Source organism: Neovison vison, chromosome 7 (genome assembly GCF_020171115.1).
Source record: "Neovison vison isolate M4711 chromosome 7, ASM_NN_V1, whole genome shotgun sequence".
Classification (NCBI taxonomy): Eukaryota; Metazoa; Chordata; class Mammalia; order Carnivora; family Mustelidae; genus Neogale; species Neogale vison.
The window spans coordinates 50,322,040-50,340,277 of record NC_058097.1 but is presented as its reverse complement, the minus strand read 5'-3'; the positions used below and the strand labels follow the sequence as shown (position 1 = coordinate 50,340,277).

The window sequence follows — 18,238 nt, the reverse complement described above, 5'->3', positions numbered from 1 at the left end:
TAAGCGCTAGGAAGGCTAGGAAATAAGCAGGACCAATGAAAAAATGGGGCGGGGCTAGGTGTCCGGGAGTCCCGGCGGGAGGGGAGAGAGGGAGGTTTGGGGCGGGGCTAGATGAAGGGCGTGTCCTGCTCCGCCCCCTTAGCTGGCCAGACGCCGAGTAGCAGGGCGCAGGCGCTGGGGCGGTGCCAGCGGCTGCTGCTACCCGGGCTGCGGCGGGAGGAGGCGGTGCCTGCGGGAGCGAAGGGGGCGGGTCAGGGGCTGCGGGCTTCCTCCCGCGGCACTATCCCTGGCCCGCCGCCTCCCTCTGCAGGTGCGGCGGCTGGTTCGTATCGCCTACCCACCCACACCCCGCTCCCGTTTCTGTGTCTCTCGATGTCTTTCTCTCCCCTTTCTCTGAGTATTTGGCCCTCTACCCTCACCACTCTGAGACTCTGGCCCCTCTTACAAGTCTCTACCCTCCCTCTGGGTCTCTGTCCCAGTGTTCTCTGAAGGTGTCCCTCTCGTCTGAGTCTTTGCCCCCATCCTCTCCCCCAATTGTGTCTCTTTCCCCCCTACCCCCAGTCTCTTTCTCCTGGTTTCTGTACCTTTTTCTCAAGGATTTGCCTCTATCTCTGGGCCTCTGTCCCCTCCCTGTCTCTATCCGTCCTCTTTGTGTCTCTGACATCCACTACCCCCTCCCCGCCCCTCCTCGCCAATCTGCCCCTTCTCTGGGTCGCAGTCCCCCTTGCTCTAGGACCCTGTCTCCCACTCTCTGGGTCTCTGTCCCCTCCAGCCCTCTGTCTTCTTTGTGTCTCTGTCCTCCACTCCCCTCTCCCAATCTCTACGCCCCACCCCCTTCTCTGCCCATTCATCTTGCCTTTCTGTCCCCCTTGCTCTTGTTCTCTTACAACCTCCCTCCCAGCGTCTTTTTCCTCTCCTCCACCACTTCCCCTCCCTTGTAAGTGCCTTTTCTCTTTCTGCCCTTTCTTTTTCTCTGTGCCCCTATTTGGGTCTCTATCCTCGCTCCCTGTGTCTCTTTTGCCCCCTTCTGAGTCTCTGTCCCCACTTCTTTGGGACTTTGTCCTGCTGTCATTTGGTCTCTGACACCCCCCCCCCCGCCATCACACCCTCTAACCCCCATCCTGGCCAGGACTCGAGGCTGCGTCACTGCGGAGAGAGTTGCAGAAGTGGGGCCCGTCCTGAAGACCAGGGAGGTAGCTTCCCTCACCCCCTAGACCCTGGGCTCCCCCGCTGCCCCCGATTCAATATCCTTAATCCAGTATCCGTGAGCAGTCCTAAAGCCCCCGATGGGACCCAGGAAGGCAGAGAAGAGACATCGGAGCTTCCTACTCCTCTCTGCCCAGAATTCTGGTGTATCCCCAGGCAGAAGCAGTGAGTCTTGAGGTGAGGGACTGGACTTAGGCTGAGGCTTGGGTTGGGTAAGGTTTCTGAGGTGTGAGGGTGGTGACTGGAGGAGGAGTTGGGTAGGCCTTAGGGGTGGGAGTAGGGGCTAGAATAAGGACCTAAATCAGCCATGCTCCTTTATATCCTCTGCCCTCCCCCCAACTCTACTTTTCTCTTCTGCTTTTGACAGCAGCCAGGCACGGGATCAAGTTACCAAACCAGCGATTTTTGCTTTGCAGAGGTCAGAAGGTGTGGAGAAGGTGTGAAGGAGAGGGAGGAGGCTGAAACAGGGGTGAATATGGGATGAGACTCCAGATTAAAGACCATAGGAGCAGGAAGGAGGCCCCAGGGCAAGGAGTAACAGGATAGTCCAGACTCCATCAGGCCCTGGGAAAACTGAATGCCATCACTCCCTCATGGCCCTCCCCAGACCCCACTAGGTTATGTGGGGGGATTTGTGAGCCTGGATTCTGTATCAGTGGGGTAGGCTTCTGGAGGCATAATGTAGGCTCCAGCTATGGGACGCCCAGCCTTGCAGACAGACCAGAGGGAAGTGGACTCTATTTTTTGGCCATAGACACTAGTAGGGTGTAGGCCAATATCTGTCCTCCTCTTCAGACCTTTCTCTTTTCTCCTCCTTCCCAACCTATCCTTTCCCTGAAATTCCTGAAAGCTCCAAACTCCCACCTCCGTCATCCTCAGCGCCCTCTCTTAACTTACCCTCCCCCATTCTCCAAGGCCCTGGAATTGGGAAAGGGTATCCCGCTTCCCGATTTCTAGGACCCCAGGATCGTTCCTCCGCCTACATTCCTATCAGTTCTAGGAAACGGGGTCTCCCGAACACCAAAGCTGAAAATACGGAGACTCTGCCTAGGAACCTGGGTTCCCCAGACCCTCCAAAAACCTTGGCCCCCAAACCTCATTATTAAAGGAAGAATCTCTCCGCTGTAATTTTTGAGTCTTCATCTCCCGGGTATCCCACCTCCCAAACTGGGATCTGGGCCGTCTTACCGCCCCCAGTACCCGAGCCTTCTCCCCTCCCCCGTACTCACCCCAAGTCGAGGCGGGGCGGGGATGGGGGAATCCGGGGCTGGCGTTGGGGGAGGGGTGACCAAGCCCCGGCAGCTCAGGGCAGCAAGAGGCTGCGGAGGGGGGGCAATGACATCATCGCCGGAGGAGGGACAGCACAGCTCTCCCCAACCCGGGGGCTTCAAGCCCCGCCTTTATGGCGGACCCAGGGGGGTCTCAGATCCCAGAGGAGAGAAGAGGAACGGAAGATGAAGTCCGCGGGAATCGTATCTCCACTCCTTAAAACAAGGGTTGGAAAGCCCTTTACGATTCAGCCACCACCCCCAACTGCCACCTGTCGCTGCCGTCGCGACCTGTCGCCTCCCACGCATGTTGTGGCTGCGCCCGCCCCCGGCAAAAGAACACAGCCTGGAATACAAGGTCCATGATGCCCCGCGGTGCCGGACGCCTTTGTCTACAGAGGGCATAGGCGAAGGGCTTCATGGGATTCGTAGTACAAGGCTCCCGCACTGGTGCGAGCCCCTTTTCCCCGGAGAGCTGAACACTAATTTTTCTCTCCAAAAATCGTGCGCTTAAAAAAATTTTTTAAAAGGGGGGGAACCCAGGTAGGGTCAATGTAAATAACGGGTTTTTACTGAGTAGCTAGTTATGCTTCGGCTACCACTCGGTGCGCGTGCGCCTAGCCAGCGCGCCAACCGGTGCCCTGCGCCCGCGCGGGCCCGCCCCCTTGTGTTCCTGCTTCCCGAGAGCGAGCGCGAGCCAGCCCCACTCGGGCACCGCCTGTTAGGTTCCCGCGATCGAAGACCGCTACATAGGTCCGCAAGAAGACATCGCCAAGAATCCAGAGGGGCCCTGCAGGCGGAGGCATGTCCAGGGCCTGGAAGCCAGACAAGCAGAAGCGAACACCACCCCGAGCAATCTGCAGGACGACAAGAGAGGCCACTGGGTGTGTCACGCGCACCTAACCCTCCTCTTCCCGGGGAGCCAGAGCCTTGCCCCCGCCCACAATCCCGGGCACTAGAAGTGTTTCTGTGACCCCCTCCTCCCGCCCACAATCCCGGGCACTAGAAGTGTTTCTGTGACCCCCTCCTCAGCCCTGGTGACGTCTCACTCCCAGCTCCATCCTCTCAAATCCCATCTTACTGCTTCACTCTGACTTGTTACGACCACCTACCTGGATGACATAGTCCTGGGCTGTAAGGTTAAACCACACCCCACCAAGGAGGAAGGAGACTGGAGGAAGTGTTGGAATTTTCGAGCACTGGATGAGGTACTGAAGGAAAAGAGGAACAAGGGGAGTTGAAGGATTCCTGCTCTGCTTAAAGTAGATACTCAGAGCCTTGTGTGGTCAAGCTCTACTGCCTTCTTTATCCTTACCGGCTCTGCCCACCACACACATACATAATCATTGCCACTTCCTTTAGGCTCCCTTTTGATCAAACCTTTTCCTCCATCTACTTGTAGATCAAAAAATGCTGACCCCGTGAGGCACAGAGAGCCCACAGGTGTATTGCAATTGCCTAACAGTTTCCAAAATGTTTTAAAAATTATTTACCAACTGTACACCACAGTGGTACAGATTGTATCCTTGGAGTCCAGTGCTGTGCAACCTTAGACAAGTCACTTAGCCTCTCTGTGCCTCAGTTTCCAATTTGAAGGTGTTAGTTAATAGTAATACTTCAGAAATATTTTGTGAGAAATAAATGAGTTAGTTTGGAAGAATGCCTGACATACTAAGGGTGTTATTATTCATGAACTGGGAGGTTTCAAATAATGTTTTCAGCTTTCTCCAACAAACCAGAAGATCTGGCTTTCCCTGCACAGAAATACTTAGCTGGAACTGAGTGGCCGAGAGCTGCCCTTTTTAGACTGATGGGGTACATGCTTTCCCATCCCACCACCCCCAAGTTCTTAAGAATACAAAGCTAGGCTGTAAATATTGTAAATGTTTACATTTGGAAATGACTGTCATGTAAATGACTACCAGGAAGTCTATTTTCCATAAAAACCAATAGTAATTACCTTGTTAGGAAGGTAAGGAATGGTGAGAAGCTAATTTTGAGTGTATATCTCTCTTGAGAGAGATGACAACATCAGAGCATTGTTCCGAGTACCTTAAGTGGGTTAATTTATTCAATTTATTCAATTCCACAACATACCTAAGAGATATTAGTGACCCTACTTTAGAGGTTAGGAAACCAAGACCAAGGAACACTAAGTGACTTGTCTAAGACAGCATAGTTCTTACGTGGCAGAGCTGAATCCCAACCCCAGGCTGCCACACTGAACTACTATAAACTCCCTGGTTCGCTTGGCTCATTACAAGCCCACATCCTGGACATTTGACTCGGAGCCCCACAAACTGAGTTTTCTCTACCCTCTCAGTAGTGCCAAAGAAAACAGGTATAGAGCCACAGAAATCCTGACCTGGAAGGAATCCCCCTGCCCCCCCGGGAGCTACAGGGCTTCTTGACATAGAAGTGAGAGAGCAGCTTTGATGTGGCACCGTGCCCCCCACCAGGCCGGAAACTCTCTTGGCACAGCTTCTGTGAGCCTCCACTCTCCCATGCCTCAGGCTGCTCCTGCCCTGTCTCCACTTCTCCTTTGTGTGGTGTTCCCCAAGGCTACTTCTGGGATCTCTTCTCTCTCCCAGAAAGGGCTCCCCTCTTCTGTGGCTGATTACTGTCCGGGGGCTAATGCCCCCTGACTCTTCCTGCGCTTCCTTCACACCTCCCCCAGACCCCGCCAGGCTCCTTAGGCTTCCCACTCCCATTCAGTCCTGAATAAACCACCATCACCATCTCCTCCTGTCCAGAGTGACTCGGCAGAGGTCTAGGTGGGGTCCTTGCTCCCTCCCGCTAGCCCCAGCCTGTCGCTCGTGATGCCCAGTGCCTTTTACCCTGCGATACCTCTTAACCATTTATTCCCACCCTTAGGCATTGTTTTCCATCAAATCCCTACCAGACACTGGGTCCTCACCTCCCCCAACAGCAGGGAGACTCCTCCAATGGCGGCATGCAGGGCCTGGATCTCCTCAGTGGGTCCTGTGATGAGGGATGTGCCCGTGTCCAGGATGGCAGCACAGCCCTGAGCACAAAGAGTCAGCCCCGTGCCCACGTTCACACTGTGAGGGGGCAAGGAGTAGACATTGGAGCCAATGCCCTAGGAGTCCAGGCCCTCTGCCCTTCCTCCCTAGCCCAGCCTGTCCTCCCTCAGACCCAGGAATCCTGGCCCCCAGCCCGTCCTCCCTCAGACCCAGGAATCCTGGCCCCCAGCCCCTCCTCCCTCAAACCCAGGAATCCTGGCCCCCCGAGCCCCTCCTCCCTCAGACCCGGGAATCCTGGCCCCAGCTCTCTCCTCCCTTAGACCCAGGAGTCCAGGCCTCCAAGCTCCATTCTCCCAGGACACTGGAGATGAGGCTCTAGCCCATTCCTCCCAGACCTAGAAGGCCAGGTCCCTCACCGCTCCATGTGGATCTGCCAGTAGGCAGGGATCGTGACTGGCAAGAAAGTGAGGGGTGGGATATAGTGAGCTGGATCTGAGCCACCCAGTACCAGCTCTCCTCCATCCGCTGCCTTAGGATCCCTGTAGAGGCAAAGTACTGGCAATGTCATGGGTGTTTCCCTTGCTAGCCCCAGGAGGGGCCAAGGAAGGGAATTCTTGCCAAGGGAAGGTCTCCAGGTTCTAGGTGGGAGTGGGGTACAGGCAGGGCCTAGATGTTGCGACTGGGAAGCAAAGCAAGAAGTGAAGAGAGAGAGAGAGGACTGCTCTTGAGGAAGGTCAGGATTGTAGGGTCCTGAGGGCTTTCTGAAGTGAGGATGGGACTTCTTGATTTGGCTGTGGGAGATGGAATTTTTGGGGTGGAATTTAAGTGGAGCATTGGGGTTTGTGAATTGGCTTTGGCAGGTGTGACTTGGGTAGAAGTCGGGTGGCTTCCTGGGTGCATGATGAGACCTTCTGAATTGTAGGTCTCATAGTTCAGAGGTGGTAGACTTCCTACTTGGCTGAGAGTGGGGGGAGGAAGGGCAGTGATTCCTGGAGGTGCAGGAGGAGAGTTCTACACAGTGGGTTGACTGAGTGGGGTGGACATCAGGGTAACTGAAAGTGCATAGGATTTTATGCCTATGACATATGGGCCTCCAGAGGGAAGGTGGGGACTTTCTGGATAGTGGGTGGAGATTTCTGAACATAAGGTCAAGCTTCCTAAAAGGTACCTGGGACTTCTTAGATTAAAATGGGTAACTTAGGGGAACCTGGGTGGCTCAGTGGGTTAAGCCTCTGTCTTCGGCTCAGGTCATGATCTCAGGGTCCTGGGATCGAGCCCTGCATCAGGCTCTCTACTCGGCAGGAAGCCTGCTTCCCCCTCTCTCTCTGCCTGCTGCTCTGCCTACTTGTGATCTCTCTCTCTCCCAAATAAATAAATAAATAATAAATAAAAATCTTTTTAAAAAATAAAATGGGTAACTTCTGACTTCTGGAGTGCATTCTCAAATAGCATTTGGGTTTTCTGTATGTTGAAGAGGGGGTTCCTAAGTTGAGTAGGTAGAGCATGGAGTTTCCTGGTTTGAGTTTGGAATGTGGAGCATTTAAAATGATGGTGTCTTTCATGGGTCTTAAGGTTGCTTGGTCAGTGGAACTTTTGAACAGGTATTACTTATATTGATTGGGTCGGTGACTTGGTGAGCGCAGGATGAGACTTCCTTTAGTGGGTAAGGGACTTGCTAAAAACAGAACCCACTTCCTGGGGCTAGGACTCATAGGAAGGTAGACCCTTCCCCATTACCTATTGAGGTAGAAGGAGAAGATGGGTTTATCCAGTAGCCCCTCGTCCACCAGTGTATCCAGCGGGGGCCGAACTCCTCCCACGGCCAGAATGGGGAAACCGAGGCCCAGTACCCCATCGAAGTGGGCAAACGTGAAGACCAGGCTGGGCTCCCACAGAGCCTCTCCAAAAATCACTGATGCACCCTTAATTCCTCCAATCTAGGGACAGATGCAAATAAAGCAAGTTACTTCTTGGAGGACATTACCTTTGTAACCCTGAGATCTTGCAAACGAAGGCCTGAATCCCACATTTGGAGACATTTGAAAACAACTCCAACTGCCTAGGAAGCTTTGCTTCTCCACTTAAGAAGCCCACCCCTTTAACCAGGAAGCCCCACCCCTGCTTGAGAAACCCTGCCCCTTTTACCCAAGAAGCCCCGCCCCTCACTCCAGAAGCCTCATGCATTTGCCCTGGAAGCCCCGCCTCCTAAGGCACCTCCCTAAGCCAGATCATCTTAGACATTGGGGTTCTCCCAGGCTCAAGTCTTCCTGGGGTCAAGGGTCACGCACAGTCAGCTTGTCCTCACTCAGGATGCCATCTAGCTTCCCAGTTCCATACTGAATGGCAAACTTGGTCCCATTGGGTTGGAAGGAGCTGGAGGCTTTGGAGTTGAATCGGTGGTGGAACCCTAGGTCAGAAGATCAGGGAGGTGTCACTGGGGAAAGGGAATATCCTCAGTGCCTCCTGCCTCTGTGCCCTTGTCACCCCTGAAGGCATGTCAGAAGAGAACAGTGCCTCAGAAATCCTTGGGAAGCCAAGAACCAGGCCTCCCTTCTCTCATCACCTCTGTTCAGCCTTATCATCCCCCATGAAATCTCACAGCAGCGGGGCACCTGGGTGGCTCAGTGGGTTAAAACCTCTGCCTTTGGCTCAGTTCATAATCCCAGGGTCCTGGGATTGAGTCCCACATCGGGCTCTCTGCTTAGCAGGGAGCCTGCTTCCCCACCCCCCCAACCCCCCCACCCTGCTCCTGCCTGCTTCTCTGCCTACTTAGGATCTCGGATCTTTCTTTGTCAAATAAATAAATAAAATTAAATTTAAAAAGAAAGAAAGAAAGAAATCTCACAGCAGGGCAGACTCAAGAAGTGGCATCTTATGGATGGGACCCAGAGGTTGGAGGAGCCAGTGTCAAAGACGACAGAGAAGTTTTGTGGGGGTGTCCCCAGTCCAATTTCCCCATAATACTGGGCCTGATGGCAAAACAGAAGAGAGGGAGAATGAAGAGCTTGGCTTTCTAAGTGGGAAGGAGGGCAGGGACTCTCTGGGGCCGTGACTCACATTCAGATAGTTAGAGAGAGGTACAAAGATAGGCTTGTCCCCAGGGGATGGGGCCTCCAAACTGGGGGGCACTGCTGGCTTCCCCCATCCCCTCAGTGGGTTCAGAGTCCTACGTCCAGGGTAGACTCGGCGGAGAGGGATCCTGTTGGGGAAAACACTGACAGTTAGGAAACTACTCTTCCTGGAGACCCTCTATGACAGAATGTTCCAAATAGGATATAATGATAAAGCAAATGTCTCTATGGCCCTACAATAACTGTCATTACCAGAAACCCTACAATAACAACCTTCCAGGAAACCCAACGAAACACATATCAAACCATGATGACAAATTTCCCCAAAGACTTTAGAAGAGCAAGCCATCCCAAACAGAGTTTCCCCCCAGAATCTTTCAATAAGAGACATTCCGGGGGCGCCTGGGTGGCTCAGTGGGTTAAAGCCTCTGCCTTCAGCTCAGGTCATGATATCACGGTCCTGGGATCGAGCCCTGCATCGGGCTCTCTGCTCATCATGGAGCCTGCTTCCCTCTCTCTCTCTCTCTGCCAACTTGTGATCTCTGTCTGTCAAATACATAAATAAAATCTTTTAAAAAAATAAGAGACATTCCGAATAACATAAAATAAACCATCCTCAGGAAGTTGACATTCACAAAGGTTTCCAAAAACCCTAAACATAAAACTAGTCTTTGCAGGGCACCTGGGTGGCTCAGTGGATTAAAACCTCTGCCTTCGGCTCAGGTCATAATCCCAGGGTCCTGGGATTGAGCCCCACATCGGGCTCTCTGCTCAGCAGGGAGCCTACTTCCCCCTCTCTCTCCACCTGCCTCTCTGCCTACTTGAGATCTCTGTCTGTCAAATAAATAAATAAAGTCTAAAAAAACCCCAAAACTAGCCTTTGCAGAAACCGTTTCTTGCATGCTTCTCATCATGATGTTAGAGACAATTTTCCTTATTGGTGGGGGGAGAGGACAAGCACCAAATCCCAATTTCATTATTTATATTAAACTATGTTCCAGATAATCAAAGAGTTAAGGTGAAATGTAATTTTTTAAAAAGATTCTTTTCTTATTTACTTGAGAGAGAGTGAGCAAGAGAAAAAGAGTGAGAACAAGTCGGGGAGGAGCAAGGGGAGAGGGAGAAGCAGACCCCTCGTTGAGCAGAGAGCCCGATGCAGGGCTTGATCCCAGGACTCCAGGATCTTGACCTGAGCCGAAGGCAGATGCCTAACTGACTGAGCCACCCAGGCACCCCCATTAAATGTAATATTTAAGAGCACTAGAATGAAGTAAAATGTTTAAATGACTCTGGCTTTTCAAAGCATGATAACAAGATCAGAAATTATTGGGGAGAATGTTGATGAATGGGACTCTAAAATTTTAAACTTTGTACTCCCTTTTCCCAACACACAAAGCTGTTAAAAAAGTTGTGTTTTTTTTTAATCTAGGGGAAATAATTACAGGTTATATGCCAAAGAGTTAGTACCTTTAATATGCAAAGATTTTTTACAAACAAATAAGAGTAAGATAAACAACCCAGCATTGGGGACACAATTCGCCATGGTTCTGTCACATTTCCAAAGAGGGACTTTGTCAAGGATTCCCTTTAGTGAATAGCTTTGGGAGAAAGACAGTGTCTCCCTCTGGGGCAAAGAGCAAGCAGGTTTATGATCTACTATAAAAGGTTCAGTTTCCCTAAACTTGGGGTTCCTTTCCTGTAATATACCTTACTGCATGTGCAGGTCTCAGCCAGCCCTCTTCATCTCACCACATGGTAACTGGGGCTCAGAGAACTAGCAACCTGGCTACTACTGTTGCCAAGAGTAATAACCTGTCCTTGTCTCTGACCTGGGAGTTTTGTGTTTTCTATGAGCACCCATGAAATGAAACTGTGGCAAGCTAACTTCACAGTTCTTGATATCCGGTAGGAAAATAGGCAAAGGACATAAACAGGCAAAAGAAGTACAAACAAATAACATCTTTTTATGTTAGATGTTCAACCCCAGTAGTCGTCAAAGGAATACAAATGACAGGAGTCAGAAACCTTTTCTGACCCTGCAGACTGGCAAAGAACAACGATACTGTTGGCTAGGGGCTGTGAATTGATGTGGATTGATACAAACTTTCTGGAGGATGATTCGTCAAGTATGTATCATAGGGCTTAAATTTGCACCCATTTTAGCCCAACTTAATTTCGGTTCAATGAGTTTCATCTATAGGAGATCACTGGACAAGTACACTAAGAGGTGTTTATGAGGATGTATCTAATTTTGAAAACTGGAGACCAACTAGCTAAGCCTTGGCTCTGCATGGAACATGCATAGAATGGAATCCATTCAAGCACTAAAAAGGAGAAAGTAGGGGCACCCAGGGTGGGATCACGTCCTGCATTGGGGCTCCTTGTTCAGTGGGAACCCTGCTTATCCCTCTGCCTCTTCCCCTGCTTGTAGGCTCTCCCTCTCCCTACCCACCCACCCCCATCAATCAAACAAACAAACAAACAAATGTTTATGTGGTCAAATTAAAAAAAAAAAAAAGGAGAAAGTAGCCCTCAATGCCAGTGGTTCTCAAATTTAGCAGGAACAGGAACCACCTAGAGCAGGAGTGAAGGGCAAAGATTTTGAAAAAACTTAACCCGCCATTGGTGTCTGTTGCAACCACTCACCTCTGTGAGTATAGCATGGAAACAGTCCTGGGCAACATGACTGGGTTTTGTCAAACTCCATAGCAGGATGAATTTGGCCCTTGAACTAAGTGTTTGCCAACCCCTGACTGAGAGGTGAAATTCAGAGCTTGTCCCTTCTGATTCACTAGGTCCAAGATGGAGCCTGAGAATTTGCATTTCTACCAAGTTCCTGGGTCATGCAGATGCTGTTGGTCTTGAAATGATTCTGAGAATCACTATCCTTTGCGCTGGCTTGGGAAATGGCCATGAGCTTTTTGGTTCAAAAAGCAGGTTAGCAAACATCCTGTGCAGTAATATTTTTGTCCTGTTCTTAGTCACTCCTTGGAGCCCTGCTCCCTCCCTCACATCTTTGACCCCCATGACTCAATCTTTGAGAGACTCAAGAATGTCAAGTGGGGAAAATGTTTCCTGGAAGAGGACCCCCCAAATCAAGAATTCTAGGGGATGGGAGAAGAGAGGAAAAGAAGTGAGAGATTGGGGTGTGGGGCACCAGAGGCCAAGGAAAGGAGGAGGTCACTGGGATCCCCAAAACTGGACTTCTTGAGACCTAAACAGTTTGGAAGATGTGAGTCTAGGGGAGTCACAGCTCTGAGTCTCCAAGATCTTGTTGGGTTGGGGTACAGGGAGTTGCACATCTGGAGACCCCAGTACAAGATCATCAGAGCTCAGGGTGGGATCTGTGGGGTCCTCCCAAAACTTGTCTGGAGACAGGAAGGACAGAGGAGTTCCCCAGTGCAGGGTCTCAGGGTTGGAGGAACTTAGACTGAAAGGGCTGCCCTCTTAGGACCTAACAGGGTGGAACCCTCCCACCCCCTGCCGGGTGAGAGCCCCGTTTGGAGATCTGTGAACCCAAGAGATAGGAATCATAAGTCTTGGGGTGCTAGGCTTGGGAGTCACTGAACTGAGGGGCCCCAAACTTAAAGGGCAAGAGGGGGAGGAGCCGTCCCCGGTTTGGGGTGGTGATGGGGTCCCCGGTACCGGATCAGCGAGGCCCGGGCGGGCTCCACAGTCAGCGGCGGCGGCGGCAGCAGCAGGAGCAGCAGCAGCGGTAGCGGGGACATCTCTAGGGACCGGGTGGAGACCCATGCATTTTCTTCCCCCAGAGTCTCCACCCTGTGACCCGCCCACCTCCGGGGTTCGGAAGTGACCCGGGCCTGAAGGCTCTCTGGGAGTGAGGGGGTACGGCAGACGCGGGTCGGGAAGCTGCTGGTGTTTTTGGAGGGATGCGTGGAGTAGTTCTGTGGGGTCGCCAGAGAGGGTCAGCTTGTGTCGCCGGCGCGCCTCACTCCCAACTTCGGGGGTGGAGAGGGGCGGTCTCCTGCAAGGGGCCTCCCCCACCCCCACTCAGTCCTTCAGCGGCTGTCGCTCTTATCTGTGACTTTCATTTCACTTCACTGTTCCGAGACTCATTAACCACAAGAGTTTTCTTGGGCAGGAGAAGGGAGGGCGGGGGGGTTGTGAAGGATGTGGGGGAAGAGGGAAGAAGGTTAGACTAGAGGGTTCCGTCCCATGATAAGTGGGACCCTGACTCTTACCGGTTTATTTGGAAAATACTGAAACACACGCACGCCAGTGGCTCAGTTGGTTGGGCAGCTGCCTTCGGCTCAGGTCATGATTCCAGCGTCCTGGGATCGAGTCCCACATCGGGCTCCTTGCTCGGCGGGGAGCCTGCTTCTCCCTCTGACTCTGCCTGCCATTCTGTCTGCCTGTGCTCGCTCGCGCTCTCTCTCTGACAAATAAATAAATAAGTAAAATCTTTAAAAAAAAAAAAAAAAAAAAAGAAATAGTCCATAGCTCCATGACCATGGAAAGAGCATAAAAATAATTGGCAGCGTCTTTGTCTCTGGGCCTGCTCTCTTTTTCACTGACTAAGTCTCTCAAATATTAAATGAAGATCAGAAAAATCTACTGAAAATGCAGATTCCTGGGCACCACTCCCAGGGATCCTGATTCCAAAGGCCTGAGACAGAGCCCAAGAATCTGCATTGTTAGCCAAGCCCCCTGATCAGGATGCTGCAAGCATTTCTGAGGAACTATTTGATGTTTTTGGTTTTCTAGCTTAGCTCTGCAAATCAATAGCAGCTTGCACGTTTTTTTAAAGTAAATAGAAGCAAACTGTACTTATTGATCAGTAACTTCTGTTTCTTTTTCTGCACTTAACCATATACCTTGGACTTTAATTCTACCTCTCCCCCTGCCCCTCCTGCCTCATGCTCTCTCTCTCAAATAAATAAGCAAAATCTTTTTTTAAAGAAAAAATGTAGATGTAACTTACCTATAGTAAAATGCACCAATCTTAAGTGCACAGAACTATGACTGGATTTATTTTCCCTGACAAATTATGAAGATAGCAATATTGAAGCAATAGCAAAGTTGAAAGAATTGTATAGTGAACCCCATTACCTACTACCTAGATTCTACAAGTCATATATTTTGCTGCATTTCCTCTGGTACACCTCTATCCAGCAGTCCATTCCTCTATTTGTCTACCAACCCATCTGTTTTTTTTTTTTAACTGATTTTTTAAAAAATATTTTATTTATTTATTTGACAGAGACAGAGAGAGATCACAAGTAGGCAGACAGAGGGGAAAGCAGGCTCCCTGCTGAGCAGAGAGCCAGATGTGGGGTTGGTTCTCAGGACCCTGAGATCATGATGTGAGCAGAAGGCAGAGGCATTAACCCACTGAGCCACCAGGCGCCCCAACCCATATGTTTTTATTTTTTATTTATTTTTTTTAAAGATTTTATTTATTTATTTGACAGAGAGAGATCACAAGTAGGCAGAGAGGCAGGCAGAGAGAGAGGAAGGGAAGCAGGACCCCTACCGAGCAGGGAGCCCGATGCGGGACTCGATCCCAGGACCCTGAGATCATGACCTGAGCCGAAGGCAGCGGCTTAACCCACTGAGCCACCCAGGCGCCCCATATGTTTTTATTATATATATTTCAAATAAGTTGTAAACATGATATTCCTCTTCCCTAAACACTTGGCATTTATAAACATCATTAGCTTGATCCCAGGGTCCTGGGATCGAATCCCACATCCAGCTCTCTGCTCAGCAAGCAGCCTGCTCCCCCTGCCCCCCCACGCTCTCTCTGCTTGCCATCTGCCTACTTGTGATCTCTGTCTGTCAAATAAATACATAAAATCTTTACAATAAATAAATATACAAACAAACAAATAAATGAAAACCAGGTGGGATACCCGGCTGGCTCCGTCAGTAGAACATGCAACTCTGGATCTAGGGGTTCAAGCCCCATGTGAGGTGTAGAGATTACTTAAAAAAGTAAAATCTTATGGAAAGAAAGAAAAGGAAACACAGCATATAGATTACTTCATTCCTTTTTTCTTCAGCCCTTAAGTATGAAAAATTTAAGACATAGACCAGAATGGAAAAATTTTTAGAGTGAAGACTCAGGTACCCACCACCTAGATTCTACCATTGCTTTATTTGCTTAATCACATTTCTTTCTTGTTTCTTTTTAAATATTTTATTTATTTATATGACACAGAGAGCATGAAAGAGCACAAGCAGGGGGAGCAGCAGAGGGAGGGGGAGAAGCAGGCTCCCTGCTAAGCGGGGAGCCTGATGTGGGGCTCGATCTCAGGACCCTGAGATCATGACCTGAGCCAAAGGCAGACATTCAATGGATTAAGCCACCCAGGCATCCCTTGGCCACATTTCTATCCATCTCTCCATCTCTTTATCTAAGTTGTTCTCAGCTGGGAAGCTCTTTTCCCTACAGGGATTTGACATTGTCTGGGGATGTTTGGGGTGTCATGACTGGGTGGGGATTTACTGGCATCCCCTGGGTAGGGGCTAGGGAAGCTGCTAAGCATCCTACAATACACAGGACAGCCCCTGCCCCACCAGCAAAGGTCAGTAGTGTCAAAGTGGAGAAACCCTGTTCTGTCCATTCCTCAATCTGTCTGCTTCTCTTGCTTTCCAGGCAAGTGGTGGATATCAGTATCCTTCGCACCTTGCATTCAGCATGGTTTGTTTGTTTGTTTGTTTTTAGCATGTCTCATTCTTCAAACAGCTACATTGCATTCCAGGGGCTCCTGGCTGGCTCAGTAGGAAGAGTCTGCGACTCTTGATCTCAGGGTCCTGAGTTCAATCCCCATGTTGGGTGTAGAGATTACTAAAACAAACAAACTAAAAAAAAAAAAAAAAAGCTACATAGTATTCCAGAGTATAAATGTAATACTATAAACCCCTTGCCCTAAGTTAGTTATGTTCCTTTATCAATATTATAAACAAAGCAGCGGTCATCTTCTGCATATGTATTTTCCTCTGTACTCATTCCATAATATCTGCATGAAATTTTCTATTTATTTTTAAGTGATCTCTATACCCGACGTGGGGCTCATGCGGCTCAAACTCATGACCCCAGGATCAAGAGTCATGTGTTCCACCGACTGAGCCAGCCAGGCGTCCCTGCATTTACTATTTCTAGAACCATAATTGCTCCAGCAGTGACCGGATAGAAGTTGTAGATTTGGGTACATATTGCTTAATTACTCCCCAGAGAACATGTAATGATGTACAGGAGCGATACGGCTATATGTTATCTGATAGGTAAAGGGGGGAAAAAAGTTCTTCCATTGTTCTTGAAACATTCATCCCCTGATTATTTATTTATTTATTTATTTTAAAGACTTTATTTATTTATTTGACACACAGAGAGAGAAAGAGAGAGATCATAAGCAGGCAGAGAGAGAGTGTGGGAAGCAGACTTCCTGCCAAGCAGAGAGCCTGATGCGGGCTGATCCCAGGACCCTGAGACCATGACCTGAGCCGAAGGCAGAGGCTTAACCCTCTGAGTCACCCAGGTGCCCCCATTCCCTGATTATTAAAAAAATTTTTTTAAAGATTCTATTTATTTATTTGACAGAGAGAGAGAGAGACAGTGAGAGACGGCACACAAGAAGTGGGGAGAGGGAAAGGGAGAAGCAGACTTCCCGAGGAACAGGGAGCCCGACCTAGGGCTCAATCCCAGGACCCTGAGATCATGACCTGAGCCAAAGGCAGACACTTAACTGAGCCACCCAGGTACTCCTCTACCCACACTTCTTACACGCACTCTCCCCTTTCCTGTTTAATATAGTTATGTAATTATTTTTGTTAGATTAATACCCAGTACTGGGGCTCCCGGATGGAATTACAAGTGAGAGGAGGAGGGAGGCAGAGAAGTGGGTCTAAGATCCACAAGTTTCAGGAAGTATTCTCAACAGCACCATGAGGAAGTGTGGGCATTTGGTGAAGGGGAATCCTAAAGGAACAAGAGCTCCAGGGGTGTACAAACAATGATGCAAGAGAGAGAAGGAAACATTGTAAGAGGGAACGTTCTGAGTAGGGAGAGGGGAAGGGATTCAGAGCCCAAGTGGAGGCGTTCAAACATGGTCATGGTCATGGGAGGGACAGCACTGTATGTACTTCTGTAGGTGAGCTAACAGTGGCCCTGGGGTAAGCATTGGGAAGTTTTCTTTTGGTGGTTTCTGTTTTCTCAGCAAAAGAAGAAGTGAGAGCAAAGAGGGGGAGGGACGCTGGAGGTTTTGAGAGAGAAGGTGAGAACACGATTTCTTAGAGAATGGAGAACAGAGCCAGAGAGGCCTTGCAGATCAGTTCTGAATGGTCACTTGAGCTTTGCTGTCACACAGCTCAAGTGTGTCCACTTGCAAGCTCAGCTGGGTGGGAGCAGGCACAGAAAAGGCAGAGTCCATTTTAACCAAGGCTGGGGTTTGGCCAGGCAGGTGTGCTGGAGGGAGAAAGAGCAAGGAAGTTAATGTCATGTGTGCAAGGACATGACTGTGGTGCTTGCCCTTAGAATCTAAGACAGGGAGAGAGGACATGAGAGGAGATGAGGCGATTAAGAAAAAAAGGGTAGGCTCGAAGGATCAGAGATACCAATGCATCATGGAATTGAAAGGCCCTTTGTGGGAAGACTGGGTGGCTCTATTGGTTAAGCATCTGCCTTAGGCTCAGCTCTTGATCCTGGGATTGAGCCCCACATCGGGCTCTGCTACCCCCACTCATGCTCTCTCTCTTTCAAATAAATAAATAATAAATAAAATGAAAAAAGAAGGAAAGGCCTTTTATGATTTTGGCCTCATTCCCTCTCTGACAATTATCTCTCCCCACTCCCCCTTTCTCTTTCAATCTAGCAACATTGGCATCCTTTTTGTTCCACAGACAAACCCAGACACACTCCTACCTCAGGGCCTTTGCACCATCTGTTCTGCCTGAGTGTTTTCCCTCCAGAAAAACCCTATTCAGCCCCTCTCCTCCTTCAATTCTTTACCCAAGTATCACCTTCTTAGCAAAGTCTATCTTGAATACCCTATTGAATGTGGCAATCATCCTCTCCCCAAATTTCCAATCTCCTTTACCCTGACCTATTCTTTTTTCATAGCCCTCAACCCCTTTGAATATTTAATTGAGTCTAAAATGTCATCAATTGTAAGCTATGTGTATCTTAGGATCACTGATACTATCTATACTGGTAATTCTGTTATCACATTGAATGCCTGTTTCCCCATTATAACCTAATCTCCACGAGGGCAGGCATCTTGGTTTCATTTACCACTGTGTCTCCAGCACCTAGGACAGTTCCCAGCATCCAGTAAATGCTCAAGTAAATACTTCCAACAACCCACTTTGAGCACCACTGCTTTAGGGGATATCCCTGACACAGAGGATGGAGAGTCAGTTTCTCCACAAGAAATCTTACCACATCTCCCCCTCCTCTGTCTTGGCAGCTGGAATATTCAGTCTGGACCCCTTAGAATCTCCTCACCCGGATTCTGCCTCCCGTCCTAATTCTTACTTGCCCCAAGTGATTTCTGTTTTTTCTTTTCTTTTCTTTTTTTTTAAGATTTTATTTATTTATTTGACAGGCAGAGACCACAAGTAGGCAGAGAGAGAGAGAGGTGGAAGCAGGCTCCCCACCGAGCAGAGAGCCTGACGGGGGGCTCGATCCTAGGACCCTGGGATCATGACCCCAGCCGAAGGCAGAGGCTTTAACCCACTGAGCCACCCA

General features: G+C 49.7%; 1 protein-coding gene across 1 annotated transcript; it reads right to left on the bottom strand.

Moving 5' to 3' along the window:
• Positions 1-2,979: 2,979 nt before the first annotated feature.
• On the bottom strand, positions 2,980-12,559 carry NAPSA (napsin A aspartic peptidase). The gene is made up of 9 exons (XM_044256810.1): positions 12,175-12,559; positions 8,516-8,657; positions 8,304-8,427; positions 7,747-7,865; positions 7,196-7,395; positions 5,875-5,997; positions 5,392-5,536; positions 3,587-3,685; positions 2,980-3,331 (listed from the first exon to the last, which is right to left on the bottom strand). Exons 1-9 carry the CDS (start codon positions 12,255-12,257, stop codon positions 3,092-3,094), a joined length of 1,275 nt encoding a protein of 424 aa, XP_044112745.1. The 5' UTR covers positions 12,258-12,559; the 3' UTR covers positions 2,980-3,091.
• Between the last annotated feature and the right edge of the window lie 5,679 nt (positions 12,560-18,238).

What these genes read in the sequence shown, in the direction of transcription:
- NAPSA (XM_044256810.1), bottom strand. Translation starts at nt 12,257, where the DNA reads ATGTCCCCGCTACCGCTGCTGCTGCTCCTGCTGCTGCCGCCGCCGCCG. An exon ending in CTTCTTGAGTCTGCCCTGCT is followed by an intron (nt 7,866 to 8,303) that starts GTGAGATTTCTT and finishes CTTCTGACCTAG; the next exon opens with GGTTCCACCACCGATTCAAC. An exon ending in TTCTCCTTCTACCTCAATAG is followed by an intron (nt 5,998 to 7,195) that starts GTAATGGGGAAG and finishes TTGCCTCTACAG; the next exon opens with GGATCCTAAGGCAGCGGATG.